The sequence below is a fragment of the Pseudorasbora parva genome, chromosome 18 (assembly GCF_024679245.1).
Source record: "Pseudorasbora parva isolate DD20220531a chromosome 18, ASM2467924v1, whole genome shotgun sequence".
Taxonomy (NCBI): domain Eukaryota; kingdom Metazoa; phylum Chordata; class Actinopteri; order Cypriniformes; family Gobionidae; genus Pseudorasbora; species Pseudorasbora parva.
Genome location: NC_090189.1, coordinates 39,464,254 through 39,484,322, shown reverse-complemented (window position 1 = coordinate 39,484,322; position 20,069 = coordinate 39,464,254). Strand labels below are relative to the sequence as shown.

Below are 20,069 nucleotides of genomic sequence, written 5' to 3'. Positions count from 1 at the left end.
ACTTACGAGAATACTTTATTACTTGAAAGAAGTAAATATACATTAATGAGCACATATATTTTTGAAAGAACTAAGTGTTTTAGCTAAGAATAAACTAAAAAAGTAACACAGTGTAGCTTTAATGCAACTCTTGACCTTGGCTGTTGGGCTTCTCTGCACGGCATTTTCGATTGAGAAACACATGAGTTGTGAGAAACCAAGAATAACCAAAAAGCAACATAAATCTGCTAACATAAAGTACACTCGTATTTACATTATACAGCAGATCTCAACTGCCTGATTGTTGTGAATACGGTCATTCATTGCAAAAGCTGGTTTAGTTTCACTCTCACCCTAATGTGAACTTGTGGGAGCATGTGTTGCAACATGTTGACACGTGGAGTTCTTGAGAATGTTTCCACTTAAAATGAAAGTCAAGTAAAGGATGAAGTACAGTCAGCCAGTCACAGGAAGTAACCCTGACAGGGAGATCAGGACCCCAACATGTAGCGGATTATTGTGAAATATAGATTCCTTGAGTTAAAATGACTTTATAAGATCACTAAGGGGCACATGCATCTATCACAGCTGTAGAGAGTAGGACATCAGTCAGGTATACAGTTAAACATAAAAAATATTAGAGCACATTCTCACGCTATGTCATTTAAAATTAAAAAGTTATTCTCAAATCTCTTTTTTTCCCCAGCAAACACCAGATACCTTCAAGTCATGTCTAATGAAAACCCCTTCACAAAGCTCTTTTTCTCTCTGTCTTTTCCTCTGAAGGCTTCATTTCAAACATGTCTGTGCACAGACAGTATTTCCCTGACGAGGAGGATGAGAAGGGAGCAGCCAAAGCGCTCATGCGTCTGCAGGACACGTATAAACTGGACTCGGAGAGTTTCTCCAAAGGCAAACTGCCAGGTCAGAGGCAGCACTCTGGTAACTCCAACTCTTGTTTTCAGATCTCTTTGTTTTCAGTTAATACAGGGCTCTGATGGAGATGATGCACAGGGTAACTTTGAGCAATGTTTTTGAGCAATGTTTCCATCAGCGGGCAACCAGGTGAGACACAGGGCCCATGACCGATCGAAAGTATCCAGATAGAAATTTGCTGCCCATTTTCAATTGGAAATTGGCCAAGCTCAAAAGTGCCTGCAATATATAGTTCTAATTGACGATGATAAAACAAAACCCATCATTGTAACATTTTAAAGGGGGAACAAATCAAGCACACCCTCACTATCAGTGAAATAGTGCTGAGACTTCAATAACATCTTCATGAGAGTAAGTTGAAGCTGTACTTGGAAATGTATGTGCTTATGTCCTAGTTGTTCCTGTATTTTATTCATTGGCATTCTTATTATTATTCTTCCGTTTCTCGACTCTTGAGTCCATAGAACCACTTATGGGGAAGTTATGACATTTGGCACACAGACAGAGGACAGTCTAAACTGTCACTATGGCAAATTGGGAGTCTCTAACTCAATCCCTCTAGCGCCACCAACTGTCCACAATTTCACATACGTTTGTGAAAAACATTTACATTCTTAATTTCCCTAAAAACCTTCTCCTCATGGCTATTGCTCAGATCTTCACGAAAATTGACCTTCAGACCATGCCGACAAAAATGTTTGGAATTAAAGTTGATTTGTGAAACCATTCTTGAGTAACGCACAAACTACTTGACAAAGAGCAAGACAAAATTAATGTGAGGCTATACCTCTGCAGCGCTTTAGCGTATTCTGACCAAACCTGTGCTGCGTCCCAATTCACCTACTTATACTAAGTCCTGAAAGTATGTACTCTTTTTGTGAAGAAAAAGTACATACTTTTGAGTGTGTAGCAGAAAAGTATGCAAGCTTCGGGACTACTTCGCCATCTTTAATGGACTCTGTCGCTTAGTTACGTCCATCCCATCATTACTGTTTAACTGCCCTGTCAATCATCACAGTTCAAATCCTCCACATTCAGTTTAATCTCCTGCCGTCGGGAGAGAAATGTAGCCGCTCGTTGATCTGCTATGTGTGTGTGTCTTTAACGCAGAGACTCTCCTCGTGTGTTTGCAGTTTAAATATAATGATGCTTTTAAAAGTTAATGGCCAAGCGTGTCATTACAAAAGTTCACAATGCTGCTGCAGGTGAAATATAATGTGGACAACACTGAATAAATATATTTTTGTCAGGTTAAATACTGATAGTTTATCTAAACCTTTATCTAAACTTCTCTACCTAACCGTCGGACTCGCACATCCGCCATGTTTGTAGTTTTTTTAACACTTTTCATCTGAGTTGTAGTTCTAATCGAATCCTCGTCCAACTCGCAATGGGTTGTGGGTAATATCAGCCGTTATGTGCGTTGATCTGTACTTCGAATTCGGACCGGAAATAGTAAACCATCCGGGTATCTTTGGAATACTCTGTCCCATCCCATTGTCCCATATCGACCAGGTAAACCGTTTGTGTCTTTGGCACCATGCCCTGAAGGTACTCAAAGTTTTTCAGCAGAGTCCCCTTGTGGTGGAAGGTTATATTGAAATTTCTAAAAATGCTAATAACTTTTGTCTTTATGTAATGAATGAAAGATTGATTGGGTCATGCCAAGAACATGGATACCTATCTTGCCGTAGTCGGCCAAAGTTCCTGTCCGCCATTTTGATTTTCTTTGAAGGCCAAACTCCTCCTAGACCGTTGGTCTGATTTTCACCAAATTTGAGTCTGATCCTCTTTGGACTGTCCTGGTAAAAAGTTCTGGATTATGTGTCGATAGATAAAACAGTTTTGGTTCCATTTTTTTGTAGGCTTGGTTGTGTTTATGGGGTGCAGTATAACATGTCTTAATAATATATATTTTTTTAAACGCCATATTTTTCTTCTATTCTCCCTTTATTCCACACCGCCGTCTCCACTGTCCTCTGAACGGCTCGTTTGCTTCCTGCTTCTATGAAGCCAATCCCTCTGAAAAACGCAATCGTCTTGGATTGGTTAGATGGCCAATTGTAGTTTCCTGTATTTTTATTGGCTGAAGTGCCAAGCACAGGTTGTCATGGAAACACCACACCCCCTTCCCATTACGGGCAGAAGTCACATCTGCGGAGACTAGCGAGGGTTTATGATGTCACCAACCCAGGAAGAAGCTCGTTGTAGTCCAAACCGGACGCTTTTGTAGGCAATAAACTGCCATAACTTTAAAAGACAAAATCTCCGTTTGCATTGAACTTTCAGCGCTGTATCTTTGCAGATACTGTTTATGCTCAAGCAGCCAGCGACATTACACACTAACTAAAGTTAAAGAAGGGAAATTGCATGCAACTAACCCTTTTAAGTCCTGTGATAGATTCTGTGATGTTCTGTCCACAGGGGTGCGCTACAATGCTCTGTTGACGGTGGATGACTGCTTTGACATGGGGAAACTGGCTTACAATGAGAACGACTATTATCATGCAGTGCTGTGGATGCAGCAGGCGCTGAGACAGATGGACTCGGGCGAAGACGCCAAGACGCTCAAGGCTGATATTTTGGATTATCTTAGCTACTCTGTTTATCAGATGGGGGATCTGCCACGAGCCATCGAACTCACCCGACGCTTGGTGGCCATTGGTAGGCCAGTGTCTCTCTCTCTTGGGAATATAACGGCCAAGTAAAAAGCACATTAAAGGGATAGTTCACCCAAAAATGAAAATTGTCATCATTTACTTGCCCTCATGTTGTTCCAAACCTGTATGAATTTCTTTCTTCTGCTGAACACAAAAAATATATTTTGAAGAATGATTGTAACAAACAACCATTCACTACCATAGACTTTTTTCCCTACTATGGTCGTAAATGGTTGTTCTCTCTGCTTGGTTACAAACATTCTTCAAAATATCTTCTTTTGTGTTCAGTAGAAGAAAGAAGCTCATACAGGTTTGGAACAACATGAGGGTGAGTAAATGATGACAGAATTTTCATTTTTGGGTGAGCTATCCCTTTAAGAGAATTCTATGATGTAATATTTTATATCGTAATATATTGAAATATATAGATAAGGAAAATGCATAATATGATACATTCTTTTGCTGTAATGCATCAGATTTAATAAGTAAACTAACCATTGCATATCCAATTCAGATCCCAGCCACCAGAGGGCAGGAGGAAACCTGCGCTACTTTGAGCAGCTGCTCTCTAAGGAGCTGAGGGACATGGGTCGGAGCCAACAGGAGCCCGCGGATGAGAGGCCCATTCAGCTTGACACGTATGAGCGGCCCAAAGACTACCTGCCTGAAAGAGAGGTCTATGAGGCCCTCTGCAGGGGAGAGGGCATCAAAATGGTGAGCCCTAATGCACCATGAGGACTTGGGAAATGTGATTGCTAAATTGTTTACCCTTAAAAATGTCACGTTTTGCTTTTGTAAGCAGTTGTTATTGAGTTATTTAAAGTGCCTCATGTTTCAAACTGTGTTTATTATATGTATATTATGCAGAGAGTATGAATGGGGCGAAGAGTTCTATCACACCAGTCTCCTGTTACAACATAGGCCTGGTTCCACAGACAGGGCTTAGATTAAGCCAGGATTAGGGTTTAGTTCAATTATGGCATTTATGTAGCTTTTATAAATGTTAGAAAAAAGTATTACTGGTGTGCATCTTGAGACAAAACAATGGCACTGACATATTTTAAGATATATATCAGTGCAAGTTGCTTGTATTTAAACATAGCTCAAACATGTATATGACTATATGTGACTAACCAAACACAGAGTTATATTTAAAAAATATCCTGTATCTTGCAAGCTTTATAATGGTAGTGAATAGTACCTGAGACTTTGAAGACCCATAAAAAGCATCATAAAATCATAAAAGTAAATGTATAAACTATAAAGATCAAGTAAAACACAGGGAAGAAAAAGTTTTTTTAACACAAACACACACACAAAAGTGTTTTGGCGCAAGCTGTTAGTAAATCTGGCCCTTTGTAACATATAGTATATCCGAGTGAAACGGCTTCTCCAACTAGAACAAATATAAGACGGTACTTGATTTTGTCCTTGAGGAATTGATTGGCTGGTTGTGGTTTGCCATTGGTTGATCTCGTGTGAATGACAGGTTGCCCCGCCCTCACGCATGTAAATACATCATCAGAGATGTCGCTGCAAGAGGGAGGGGAAGTTCATGAATTATGTGCACAGATAAATCATTTCTAATTTGAATCTTTTTTAAATTTGTATGAACAAATTTTGATGACTCAAAATCATCCTAAATAAGCCGTAGGTTTTTATAAAATGTCCTGAAGCCTTTTTTATTTAATCTTAATTCCCCAACAGACTCAGAAGAGACGTAGCAGACTGTTCTGCCGTTATCAGGACGGCAACAGGAACCCGCGTCTGCTGCTGAAGCCGATGAAGGAGGAGGATGAGTGGGACAGTCCTCATATTGTCCGCTTTCTGAACGCCCTGTCTGACGAAGAGATTGAGAAGATCAAGGAGTTGGCCAAACCCAAGGTGTGTGTGTGTGTGTGTGTGTGTGTGTGTGTGTGTGTGTGTGTGTGTGTGTGTGTGTGTGTGTGTGTGTGTGCGCAATGGACATTATGTAAGCCATTAGACCAGTATAAAGGTATAGTTCGTCCAACAATGATTTTAAAACAAATCACATATACCAAAGGAGCTTTTTGTGTGTATGAAAAAGACCGAAAGCACTAGAACAACGATTTTATCTTACAGTCACTGCCTCCAGTTTGAAAACAAAAACAAAAAAACGGTTCAGATCAAAATTTTACAATGAAGAGAAATTTAAATAAATAGCAATCATTTGTTTTAGCGACCACAGGACACAGGACTTTACTTTGTTAGACTAACTTTGTTGAGCTGTCATTCGAATATACTCCAGGGTTTCTACTGATATAAAGCTTAATGCTAATCACTGACTTACATAATTATGCATAATGACTTACAATAGGTTGAATGACACGTCTGCCATAGCCTGACAGGGTCTGTTTTTAATCGTACTTTTATACTTCGGGTTTCGGTTAGTAACCCGAGAACAAAAAGAACTACAAAATTTGATGGCTTTACGGCAAATACGTCACTTCCACCACCCCCTGGACATAAACACAAGTAAATACATAAGACGTACAAAATCATATCATATTTTAGGATACCTAACATGTCTGTGATATTTGTTTATTTGTCTTGCCTCAAGCTATTATGATATTGACGATATATGGCGATATATGGCCAGCATTTGGTCTTTGTGAAATGTAAAGAAACTGAAATGTTGTGCATGTTATTTGACACTATTTTGGTTCTGTCTTGAAGCTAATAATGAGTTGTTCTCTGCAGCTTGCAAGGGCCACGGTGAGGGATCCCAAAACAGGCGTTCTGACGGTTGCCCATTATAGAGTATCCAAAAGGTGAGCACATCTCATGCATCCAATCGTTTAATTCTATTCATGTCTGGCTTGATTAAAATATCAAGGGCCAGATTTAAAAACCACTGTCAGGATTTACTAAAGACGTCTTGATAAATTAGTGCTGAAAAGACGTGGACAGGGTTATTTTTGCAGCTGAACTTATTGCATATGTGTTTGTAGAGCTTACCTTTCCAATGCAAAATTCATGGGATGAGAGTAATCAAATGAATTGTGTCAGGTGATTTACTGCAGTCTGTGCTCGTCAATTTACTGCTGTTTGCTCCATTATTTACCACATTAAAAAAAAGTGTGTCTTAAAGGGTTAGTTTACCCAAAAATTCAAAGTATCCCATGATTTACTTTAACCTAAAGTCATCGCAGGTGTATATGACTTTCTGCTTTCAGATGAATACAATCAGAGTTATGTTAAAAATGTCCTGGCTCTTCAAAGCTTTATAATGGCAGTGATTGTTGGGCCATTTATAAAGTCCTATCCATCATATAACTGCTCCACGTGACTCCAGGGGGCTAATAAAGGCCATCTGAAGTGAATCAATGCATGTGTGTAAGAAAATTATCCATATGAAAAAAAAATCCATATTTGAACTGCGAGAGGCACTACACTTTTTCCGTCAGTTTTATGACGGACAGATGCACTTTTATGGACTTCAAAAATGAGCCAACAGTCACTGCCATTATAAAGCTTGGATTAACCAGGGCATTAATATAACTCTGATTGTGTTCGTCTGTAAGAAGAAAGTCATCTTAGTATGACTCGAGGGTGACTAAATCATGGGATAATTCACATTTTTGGGTGAACTAACCCTTTAAACCACATGCTAACTGGTAGATTGCGTTGGTCATTATGGAAATGATCCGTCTACATCTGTGCTCTTTAATTCACTGTAGATTACACACAGAATTACCACATGTGAAGTAATGTTAAAGTAAGATGTCACCACAGCTACGATTATCTTGTGCTTAGCTACTGATATGTAGTACTCTTGGTCATGGTGATATTGCCGAGTAAGTTGGTTTCTTCATTGAATTTCCAGTAAAATCACTACATTGTGATATATACCTTTACATTTATTCTGTGATGTGGTCGTAGTGCTCAGTAGGTAATACATTAGTAAGTGTACTGGTTCGTAATGAGATACAGCTGTTTAACAGTATTGTCATTTTGTCTTAGTGCATGGCTGGAAGGAGAAGATGATCCAGTGATTGAGCGGGTCAATCAGAGAATAGAGGACATCACTGGGTTAACTGTGGACACTGCAGAGCTGCTACAGGTGATTCTTACAAAATACTCCATCGGCTTCAGTCTCACACCAATATAATATAGAATAGTGCCCTTGTTACAGTGTAATTATATAAATAAGTACTGAGTAAAATTAGTTAAGTTGCTGTATAATTGGGATTAGGGCAGGGGTGGGCAATTCATTTCCCCAAGGGGCCACATGAGAAACTGGGGTGGTTGTAGAGGGTCAGACCAATTGAATTCAGCAAATAAATACTTAGACATTTATGCCTTCTTAAACTCTACACTCTGAAAAAAATGTTTTTTACAGTTAGCTAACATATTTAAGGGCTAACGGCAAAGCTTTTTTGAAAGCTTTCCTATGATCGTGAACTCATTTGAGTGATGGTGCAAAAATAAATAGAGGGAGTGCGGTTGTATTGCATGCACCTAATTATATCTATTTGCGTTTTACTTTTAATTGACCAGTTACAGGGCTCAACGCTAAGATTTATTGCTATTGGCTCTGTGATTTGATGTTTTAAACAACAAATATCCATATTTAACATTTTAAGTTATTTAAAATGAAAAGATACTTTAAATGTGAAATTAAAACCGCTGTGAGATTCAATCAATTCATTAAAACGTCTGATTCATTCAAGAACGCATTGACTGCGCTAATAAGTGGTCATTGAGATCGCTGCAAAACAGTGCTGTGGTCTTTGTTTGGAACTAGTTTCGTTGGCGAATTAAAGCAAAAACAGGCAATATGGTGTCTAAAAAATAATAATCTTAATATTATTTTCTTGATTTATTTTTTATATAATTCATTTTTATATAAATTAAGAAAAACGGCACTATTTGTGTGATATTGGTTAACTACAGTATATTAAATTATGTAAATATGAAAAACTTACAGGCATTTTTGCCACTTATCTTGAATTTTGGGTGTATTCTAAATGCATTTTAATAGACAAAATCACGGCGTAAAAGCATGCACTCTAATAAATATGCACACACACAAGTCTAACATGCTAGAGTACATTGCACACCTCTATAGGTGTGTTTCTGTTTGGCTTTTGTAAAGTGAGGGACATAGCCTACTCGATAATGTCAGACAGTGTATATGTATATATATATATATATATATGTATGTATATATATATATATATATATACTGTCTGACATTATCGATGACACACCTACAATGCAGCACTGGTCCAATCGGGCAGGTGACAGGGGCCATACTGTCCTTACTATCAAACCCTGAATTACCTCACGCTGGCCGGTCAAGGATAGCCAGAGGGCCGGATGTGGCCTGCGGGCCGTACAATGTCCACAGATTGCTTGTAATTATGCGTAATTTACTTTTAATACTATAGCTACACATCTACACGTAAGATGTGTAACAGGAACACTGTAAAATAAAGAGTTACAAAATAAAAACTATTATTGTAGAATATTTCTTATATATAGTTTTAAATTAGTAGTATACAGCCTCCAGATATTTAAACAAAAATGTAAAAACAGATGTTTAGGGAATGATGCATTGCATCGTGGTAAATGGTAGTAAGACACATTATTACGTTTGATGTTTTCTTGTGGGAAAAATGAATTGTCTCTGTTTTGATTCTATAACAGTATTTTTGTGATAATTGTTTGTCAGTGTTATGAATTCTGTTGTGTTGTAGGTTGCTAACTACGGCGTTGGAGGTCAATATGAACCACATTATGATTTCTCACGGGTAAGACTGTTGTGCAAGAACTGCATTTCTTACAATTATGTGGAATGATTTTTCACGCCAAAGCAACTAGGGATGGGACGGTATGAAAATTTCACATCACGATTATCAATATTATCACAGTTTTGTTCAGATTAGATGAAAGCGGCTCTATGCACTTTTTAGATTCTATTCTGTGGGATTTCCTTCCTTTATAATGGCCGTCGTCAATAGTAAGGCATTATAACAGCGCACATCCATCCATCACGACAGACGCGCTCTCTCGTTTCATTTCAATGCAACTTACGCAACTCTCTGTTTGTATTGAAAAGCAAATCAGACTTTAATATTAATGCTACTATAATTATTACTATAACTTCTTGTGATCATCTTGTCTGGACGATTGTTTTGTACACTGTACGAAATGGATTTATAAACCGGTAAGATTTAAAACATTAATCTCAATTCAATATGTCCCCGTAATTATTTATGTGGTAAAGAAAATATGTGAAATAAGTGTACAATAAATATATACATTATTATCCCTTAACAGACTTGTTTGAACTTGCTCGTTCGCCTTTGGCTTAAAGCCTTGCTGCGAACATTTCTTTGTGGAAGCTTCACATTAATTTTCAAGTGAGTGAGATCAAATATTTCAACTCAAAGCTTTGTCCAGTTATTTCCCAGACGTAGTTTTGGTGTTGATGACCAAGTTAACTTGCCTCGCGTCCGCTAGACAACAGTGGGCGGTCATGAAAGTGACGTGGCAGATTTGAAGTGTTTAAGTATAGCTGCGATTTTCTTTAGACAGGGTGACCATACTCCATTAAGTTTTCCTCAGGCCTTTTGTAAAAGCCAAAATATGACCACAAAATATGTCCCTTTAGAAAGTAAAAAAAAACTCCTGAGTGCTTTTACCGCCTTCTGCCATTTTCTTCTTGGTTAAAAAAAACAAACAAACAATGACACTGGACAGGATTTACAGCGAGTTTTCAAAATTGTGATAATTAAATGTGGGTTTAATTTTAAACGATATTACTAACCGTTAGTACATTTTATTGTGAAACCGGTAATCGTCCCATCCCTAAAAGCAATCTTGGGCATGTGTATGAAGAAATATTAGTAGCAATGTTTCTCTGATAATGAAGAAATTCTCTACATCTGTGTTTTTTTTTACTGTCAATTGACACGCAATATCCATTTCTCATCTTTAATCATACAACATTTGTTAAGACCCCTTCCAATCTTGATAACATTACATTAGAAATAGCTAAAGAATTAAAGTAAAATTAAATCAGGTGTACGTTAAATTAAATTATTTAGCTCTTATGTTATATCTATCTATATATATATATATATCTATATCTATATATATATATATATATATATATATATATATATATATATATATATATATAAATAATATATATATATTGGGTATGCCACAATACTCATTATAATATTGTAATATTGAACCGTTCGGTACGGCATTCCCGTTTCAATACGCGCTTTTGAATTGCGTTTTTTTCCGGTTTTGCTTTTAATTCGTTATTTCTATTTCTATTCGTTTTCAAATATTTCTCTCAGTTTATTTGGGCTCTGTTTGAGTGTGCCTGTGAGTCTACGCCCTGATATGAGCAAATATCCAATCATATGCACTAAAGTTAGGACGTGTTTAGCCGCGTTTTAAACAAGCCTTGCCGGTTAAACATTTCATCGCGTTTTACATGCGCTGAGAGCGTCCCTGTTAGACACGTGATTACTGGACTAAGTAGTTCTACTGCGCTAATACTGTCAAACACACACAAGGGTAACCTATATAAACGCAGTTAATTATGTCTAAAGTGAAAGTAAAATCGCGTGTGTCTGTATACGAGATGCGAGCAGGTCTTTTACCGGGACAGTTCACCTCTAAAATTATAGAGGTAGCCTATTAGAGGTATTAAAATGGACAAAGAAAAAAAATCACCAACTGCTCTTGAACAAAGTAATAATACAGTAGCTTTCAATCAATGTATTGGATATTGAAGACTGTAGTTTTAACTTAAGCCTACATTTATTAATTCAATTTCATACTTAAACGCTACTGTACATCTCTGAGCTGCCACTGTACCTTTATATTTATTTACTTTATATTATACAATACACCAGGAATGTGTACAAGGGTTTTTTTAAGTAAAGTTTTAAGTTTAAGTAAGGTCTTTTAAGTAAAATAAAGAAAAGAGTATTACAATAATAAAAAAAAAACCTCTTTTTATTCCTGTCACCTAAGAATAGAATAGCAAAAAAACGAACTGAACCGAAAACCGTGGTAAAAAAACGTGGACTAACTGTATTGTTGCATCCCTAATATATATATATATATATTATTTTATTTTATTTATTTATTCGTAAGCTTGGCAAACAGTTTTGGAGAATTTGAAGTTTCCCCATTCGAAGAGACGGAGCTGCGCTTGCATGCCCGAGAGGTGTTTCAAAGATGGCTGCCGAGCGAAATGATTTGAAGGGACTTTGATGGCACCCAATACCCCCTACAACTTCTGAGTGCTACTATTTAAAATATTTTAAAAAGAACAAGTGAAGATCCACTTTCCAACAATCAAGTTTCTCCAACTAAAAGAATGAATAAGCCTTCAATACACACAGCATGACCAATAAAGTGACTACAACAACACAGCTTAAAGGATTAGTTCACTTCAAAATGAACATTTCCTGATATTTTCCTCACCCCCATCTCATCCAAGATTTTCATGGCTTTCTTTCTTCAGTCGAAAAAAAGAAATTAAGTTTGAGGAAAACATTCCATTCAAATTTTTCTCCACATAATGGACTTCAATGGGAACCAACGGTTAAAGGTCCAAATCAATGCGGCTTCAGAGGAAGAGCTTCAGAGGCTCTGCAGGATCCCAGAGGAATAGGGTCTTAAGCCGGATACACACGGTGTGATTTTTGGCCACGATTTGGACAAATTTTGCAAATCCTAAAAGATTCCTCTGATCCTAGGCTAAAATCTGAAGTCTTCGATCGTTATTGTGAAGAAAAATCCTGTAATGTTTTCCTCAAAAAACGTAATTTCTTTTCGACTGAAGAAAGAAAGATGCAAACATCTTGGATGAGATGGGGATGAGTAAAATATCAGGAAATGTTCATTTTGAGGTGTACTAATCCTTTATGCAAAAGATGAAATAAATAAAGATAGTAGCTGAAACTGAATCCACTGCAAAATAGCGTCAGTCTGACCTTTTAATTGAATTTTGAAATGTTTATTATGTTTAATAATATGTTTTTGTGCGGGTATAGTGTGTCAATTGATGGCAAAAAGTGCCTAGTTTACAATGTTGGAATAGAAGCTTTTTCTGGTGGTAATGAGTTTCCTGATCATTAAATTGTGATTTTTAATGAGTGATTGAAAACTTGAATGCATTATTGATTCTGATTCTGAGTACCTGCGACTCTCATATAAAACACTGAGGTGTTATCCAATTGTTTTACATTGAGTACATGTTTGTAAATTGATCTGACACCCACCACTTTTTTTTGTTGCATATCAAGTGTAAAGTAATGTTGCCTCAGAGGCGGAGATATTGCACTGCCGTGCTTCAGTCTGGTTTAAAAGTTACACACGTCTGTTGCAGCGTCCTTTTGACAGCAACCTCAAGGTTGATGGAAATAGACTTGCCACCTATCTGAACTACGTAAGTACATGTGTGTGCGCTCGGAGACGAGCGTGTCTTGCTTCTCTGCCTGTCTTTACTCTAAAATTTTATCTTCATAGAAAGATGAACCTGATGCTTTCAAATCATTAGGCACTGGAAATCGTGTGGCTACTTTTTTAAATTATGTAAGTATGTGTATGTTGTGGTGCCTGGTTCCAGAACTCATGTGTTATGTGATTTGATCTTGACTTGGCATCAGGTCTTGTGTCAGCGGCTACTGTGGATCCACATGAACTCTTCACACAACACCAGTGACCAACAACTTAAATCTAGATGTTTTCTAGTTAAACTTTATTTCGATGGTCCACTTTAGGCCTTGTCCACAGTAAAACGTTTCCCTTTTCTCTCCATTTTGGCCTTCAGTTCACACTGAGACTCTGTTTTTGTCCGGAGCATTTTTTAAAACACTTTTCCAAGTAGGGATGGGTATCGAGAACCGGTTCCAAATTGCCTTGAACCGGTGATGCAATAAGCATTTTGATTCTGCTTATCGGTTACTGTGTGCGCATTTTATTAACCATTTGAGCGCAAAAAAGATGCTTGGGCTGTTTTCTGTGCTGCAGACACACACACATGCGCACACACAGGCACGCACAGAATGGCTTCTCATTGTGAATGAATAGTGCGCGATAATGAACTGAGTTCTCTTCCTAGTCTTTTTGCACAGCATGCAAAAATGTCAAAATAAGCGATTTGGTTTGCGAGAGTATGTTGTCGACAGCAGATTTTTTTGATGCCGTTTCTATGATAACATTAGTCAAACAACAAAAGACGAGAAAATTCACCTGCTGTTCTAGTAACTTTAACTATATTTGCAATGTATAGCCTATATTTGATCAATAAAGTGCAGTATAAAGTGAGTATTTTACATTTTATTGACAGTTTCTGTACCCACCTAAAAAATGTTTTTTTCAATTGTATTTATTTCTTCTTTTTTAATTACTGAGTGTTTACTTATCTTTTAATAATGCTTGAAATCAGGCTCTTTTTTTTCTTTTTTTTTTTGATATGATATTTTTAAAACAGGCAAAAGTTGCGAGCCTGTAGATTTTTGTTCATGGTATTCACAATTAAATGGTTTGTAATAATAGCCTAGTAATAAATGTAAATAATATCTAAGTTTTTTTTTAACCCTATTGGAATCTAAATTAAGAATTGATAAGAAGAATCATAATCATTAAAATTCAAACATTACCCAACCCTATTCCCAAGTGGATAAATTTGAAAACGTGTTATGGCATTGTAGTGTGGACTGTGATGACGGGGTATTTGAAAATGATCATGCATGTTTGGTCATGTGACTCATACTGAACCCATAGATATTCATGTTTATGAATTATGCTTAAAGCCATCCATCATTTTGACAGATTACACAGAGGATGATTGTAACTTGTGACTGTAATTCTCACTTTAATGATCAGCAAGTGTCTTTTTTGCATTGTTTAAAAGCTGTTTTGTTAACGTCTCTCTGCGGTTGAAACACTGATTGAGCTATTACATGAGATGATACAGATTTCAGTAAGTTGGACTGTATCTTTCAACATTTTCTGATGTTCATTCACGTTTATTTCGTTCTTTAACATAGTAAAGGGGATGGTCTCGTTCGCTACAGTGATCCGGTGACACATTAAAGAGCGCCAGTTTTTACATTTTTTTTAAATTTGTGATAATTTAAAAGCTGAGACTTTGTTTTGTATCAAAAGTAACAAAGCACACAGGTTATTTTGATTTGGACTAATATTCATGAAGAAACTTGCAAAGTGTCCCATGGTCACTGTTCAGCTTTCTCTTCAAAAATACTTCTATGTATAATCTAACCTATATGCATGTCCGGTAGGTTTGTGAATACAAATTTAAATGTGAACAAAAACAGCCTATTATTATTAAAATACGAAAATGATATAAAAGACAGACTCGAGACCAGCCGAACGCTGTGAGTGTGTGTTAGAAATCAGGAATGGAGAGAGAACATTGAGCTCGGGAAGTTTCTCATCTTCAAACCAAACTTGGGTCTCCAGCCGAGAGTTTAAATCCCGTCTGGCTAGCGCTCGTCCCATAATGTTTAGCATTAGGTCAGTAGAGGAGAGTAGGGCGTCTTTTAGAGGCTGTTCCAGTGCGTTTGACCACATGAGCGTTTACACTACGAAAGCAATCCGGACCAATGAGTTTCAGCTCACTCTGGAAGTGGACCAAAGTGGACAAGCTCAAAGCGTTTCAGACCCGTTTACAGCTGTATTTAGAGCCGTCCACATGATCCGATCGAACCAAATGCATCTTAACACCAGGTGTAAACAGGGCCTTAAAGTCAGTAGAACTGACTTGTTGGTTAGCATATATTAATCAGACAGTCTACTAATACTCTAATGACTGCTAGTCAGTGTTATGCAAAGTTACTTCTAGTAGTCTAAAGTGAACCATCAAAATAAAGTGTTACCTATTTCTTCTTTAATGAATCGCCAATGCCACGTAAAGATTTCCCATTGCCTTGAAAACTATGAGGTGGCCAATTTTAAAAGTATGATTTTTATAGACCAGCTGTGATTCTTAATCCTCATCCAGTAAATCACAAACACCTTAAAAAGTCATGGGGCCTTTGAATATTGTCGTGAACAGTGGGGTCTTGGAGTCGAAAGCTTGAGACACACTGCACTACACTTGTCAAAGCTCTCTTGTGTAGATTTTGTAACAATGAATAGCAGATCGATTTTATCCAGAGCACTTCTTATAACACTAAAGTACAATGCAATGAAATGAACTGGGTCTTAGTGCTTCTCCAGTTCCTAGCATAGCTTTACTTTGGGCTGAATTTGTAATAGCGGCCCAAATCTTCAAACATTTAGACCCTTCTGATACAAGTCATATTCTGGACTATCTATGTTGTAAATCTTGTTACACTTATATAACAAAAATGTGAATCACTGATGACATATCATGCTGTATTTCTTTTAAAACGAAGAATCTTTCTTCATTACAGATGAGTGATGTTGAGGCAGGCGGGGCAACTGTTTTCCCTGATTTTGGTGCTGCTATTTGGCCTAGAAAGGTACCGACAGCGTTTAACATATTTTATAAACCTTAAATATAGCATGTATGCCATCATTACATCAATGATGGTACTGCTAAAATAAATTTCTTTAATCCGTTAGAAAGTGAATACAATGAAAGGAAATAACCAACTAATTTTTGGTTATTTAACGTTATTGCATTGGCAATTTCAAAATCTACCAACAGCCTTGCCAATGAAAATTTGATGATAACATTTTTGAAAGAATTTGAACAAAGTGTAGATTTGTTTAATTTAAGCCATCTAATTTTGTGTCATTACACTGTATTTAATATTTTGGAATCATATTTAGCATTGGCCAATCTGATCTGACATCAGCTTGCTGTGTTTAACATTTTACAGATGCAGCATTTAAACTCCTATTCTCCTCTTTCTGTAGGGAACGGCTGTGTTCTGGTACAACCTCTTCAAGAGTGGAGAAGGAGACTACAGAACGAGACATGCAGCCTGTCCTGTTCTAGTAGGCAGTAAATGGGGTAAGTAGACTAAATACAGACCCATGTGAAGTTTTCTCTTTAAAGGACACCTTTCATTAGCCTGGTCTTACCAGACTCTCGTACATTTCATTTGTACATAGAGTCTGGCCACTCTCCATTGACAAGGGTTTATTTCCGCGAAGGCGGGCACCCTGTTGAGGTTTAAAACTCTTGGATCTGCCCTGAGCCTTTCTGGATCAGCCATAACCAAACGCTAACGTTTGGTCGTGACGTACGTCATGCGCCCTTCGCCTGTTTCACTCATGGAAATCCGTAAAAATAAATGTGCACTTGTGCAGGCCACCTCAGTGATAAAATCCTAGGATAAAACTTGTGCATTCGGATTGGGATTTATTCATGGTGGAAGGGAGAGTTTTGTGATCGGGAACCGCTCACGTGGTCCGTAACATGATTGTATGCTGTAAATAAAATGTCATATGCTTGGTATTATAAATGGTAAATGGACTGCATTTATATAGCGCTTTTAACAGACCCTATGGCCATCCAAAGCGCTTTACGTTTTGCCTCGCATTCACCCATTCATACACCGATGGCGATGTCAGCCATGTAAGGCGCCATCCAGCCTGTCGGGAGCAGCTGGGGTTAGGTGTCTTGCTCATGGACACTTGGTCAGGTGGAACCGGGAATCGAACCACCATGCTACTGTAAATAACGGACCAATTCAAATGTTTAAGTGCTTTTATTTTAATTTGTTTGAGCGGTGATGAAATATATTGCTCTTGTAAATACTTGCCAGCATTTTAAAGAAATACAAGTCTAGAAATGCATCCAAATAACAGCAGAGCAACCGTATAGTGGTCAAAAATGATTATAAACAGCAAATTTTTAAGTGATATATTCTTGAAAACTCAAGAGATGTGGATTCTGACAGCTATTACATCACCACACGACCTCTATGTTTGTCAAAAGCAGTCGGTAATTCGGCCGGGGATTTTTACGCGGGTGGTGAGTGATGGACGGCAATAAAAATAACTGACTAGCCTCTGTAACTTAAATGATGGCAATACCTTCCGACCCCACGAGAAAAAGTTACCGTCCGAATAGGACTTCATTCACCCTTTTGGGAAGGAGGGCCTCAACATCATGGCCACCAACATTTAGCAAATATTGTTATTGCTCCGGCTTTAACTTCTCGGTATTCGGCAGCAGTGTCACAATGGAATGAATGGTTTCGTTCGCATCTTTCTCTGCCGCCATTACTGAACTACAACTCAAACTACTGCACGGCATCAATGTCATCGTTCTCAGCCACTCCCTCTGTTCGCTAGCCTAGAAATCTAGACGCACCCTAGCGGCAGCAAATCTAATTGGCCGCGAGTGTCGTCTAGCAACTCTCAATACCCTTCTGAGCTGTAAACGGCAAACTCTGATCGGGCCAATCACATCGTGTATAGAGTCAGTGGGCGGGGCTTAACATAATGCCGGCAGAGTTGCGCTTGCGTGCTTCTAGTAAACACAGAAGCTGGCGAACAGCGGTCTTTCGAATCGGCTTGGGCCGCGACTCTGGAAGATTTGGAGTTGAACATTTCTCTGAGAAAAGAACAGCACTGAAGTCATTCTTAAAAAGGGAAGATGTGTTCTGAGTTTTGGGTCTGGCTTGTCATGCTATCTGTTCGCTGATTGGACCGGTAAAAATTTGTTTGGAGAAAACCTAAGAATACACCGCAGTCCCAGACGTTGTAATGAAGGCAAATGAAAATTGAGCGGAAGTACGTAGGAGGGCAGAGCCAGGCTAACCTTTTATGCCCTTTTTTACAAGATGTAAAATGAGTCTCTGATTACCCCAGAGTGTCTATATAAAGGTTTAGCTCAAGATACTTAAATTTGCCTTTTTTGGGACAGGAGAAAACACTATTTTTGTGTGTGCCCCTTTAAATGCAAATGAGCTTATGCTCCCGTTCCACTTTCGAGAAGAGGGCGGAGCTTCAAGAGCTCATGCTCCGGTGTCGGGACAATCTCACGCACTGAAAATGTCAGAAACCGTCAGTAGTGGTGTTCAGTTTGAGCCGGAGTCGGACAATAATGCCTACAGAGCTGCATGAAGAGAGAGCAGATATAGTTTAGGTTAATTACGGTTATAACTTATTTGTCATCTTGCTTTTATCTACTATTAGTACAAGCCTGTTGTAGCGGAGCCCATCCGAATGATGGCCAAAACTTTATTGAAGTTTATTGTACTTCACACAAAAGATGAGGCATCTGTTTTCAGTCCAGGAAATCACTGTTAGAGCTGAATAAAACACAATACAAGAAGAGAGCATTAAAGTCTTGTCCATAAACACTCTCTCCCTTGCATTATCATCAGCATACACAGCGAATTACACAAAAACACTCCAAAACTAACAGTAAACCAATACAGACCTGGCTTGTTTTGAGACAGTGCTTATGATTTATTGGGAATGTAAAAAAAAAAAGCCCTGGGTGGATTTTTATCATTATAGGGTGGTTGCGTACACACACTGCCAACACATTTATGTTCAAACATCATGTAACCGTGACCGGTGCCCTTAAACAACTTATCCTGCAGCACATCACCGACAGCCCCCGATTATACACATTCACCACACATTAAAACATCACACTCTTACATTATCTGGAAAATTGTGTCATTAGAAAGATTTAAGAGGACTCCAGCTTCGATATTTGACCACTGTTTATGATAAAACTCTGATCTATGACATTAATATTTGCATGTGTATACGGTATATGTCTGTGTTTGTATATACATAATAATTGTACACAGTACACACACACATTTTATGTAAACACAAACTTTGTTTTAGGTGTGATTTAATCACGATTAATCGATTGCCCTGCACTAATTTTTAAAAATTATATTAATATTTTTTTTTATGTTTGAGCTCATATATCTCCATATTAATAACAGTCTGAGTAATTCCCAAGTTTTGAACTTTAAACTTTCAAGTGTTGGGCAGCAACCTTTTTATTTTGGCTATGTCATTAATGCAGTGCTCCTGAATAGACTACAGATTTTTAGTTACTTTTTAAATGCAAAAAAATCACGTTGTTTTAAATCTATCATCAAATGTCCATGCCAGCAATTCGCATTTACAAGTTCCTCTCTTTTGGCAGTTTCAAACAAATGGATCCATGAGCGAGGTCAAGAGTTCAGACGGCCATGTGGCCTGACTGAAGTGGACTGATCCAGCGACGGCAGCGTTTGAACTCAGTCGACCGTCTGTGCCTGGACTCACGGACACAATCAGACTCTCCAGACGCCTTCCGCTCCTCAGGACTCACTGCCACGAGACTCGAGCCTGCTGGGCTTCGGCAGGCATACTGTCTGCTCGGGATTTCGCTTTTATTTTGACTTTTATTTTCTCCCATTGATTAAACTTTTTTAGTTTCATAACAGAACTCTCATTGTGTTCATGTAATGCATAAATTATTGTTCTTCAGTGTTTATTTTGTATTCTTTTGCAATAAAATTATCTAAATTTGAA

General features: G+C 37.9%; 1 protein-coding gene across 4 annotated transcripts in view; it reads left to right on the top strand.

The window, feature by feature from the left end:
• The window catches only part of p4ha2 (procollagen-proline, 2-oxoglutarate 4-dioxygenase (proline 4-hydroxylase), alpha polypeptide 2), a 30,668-nt gene extending 10,599 nt beyond the window's left edge, over nt 1-20,069 (top strand). For 2 of the 4 annotated variants that reach the window (XM_067424726.1, XM_067424728.1), the window contains 11 exons: nt 766-921; nt 3,340-3,579; nt 4,090-4,289; nt 5,283-5,459; nt 6,297-6,367; nt 7,560-7,659; nt 9,299-9,352; nt 13,104-13,169; nt 16,019-16,087; nt 16,488-16,584; nt 19,699-20,069. In XM_067424726.1, coding sequence (XP_067280827.1) covers nt 766-921; nt 3,340-3,579; nt 4,090-4,289; nt 5,283-5,459; nt 6,297-6,367; nt 7,560-7,659; nt 9,299-9,352; nt 13,104-13,169; nt 16,019-16,087; nt 16,488-16,584; nt 19,699-19,769 — 1,301 coding nt within the window. In that variant the 3' untranslated portion in view covers nt 19,770-20,069. Of the gene's footprint in view, nt 1-765; nt 922-3,339; nt 3,580-4,089; nt 4,290-5,282; nt 5,460-6,296; nt 6,368-7,559; nt 7,660-9,298; nt 9,353-12,963; nt 13,024-13,103; nt 13,170-16,018; nt 16,088-16,487; nt 16,585-19,698 lie in introns of all 4 variants that reach the window. The other 2 variants (XM_067424729.1, XM_067424727.1) reach the window with 2 other exon arrangements.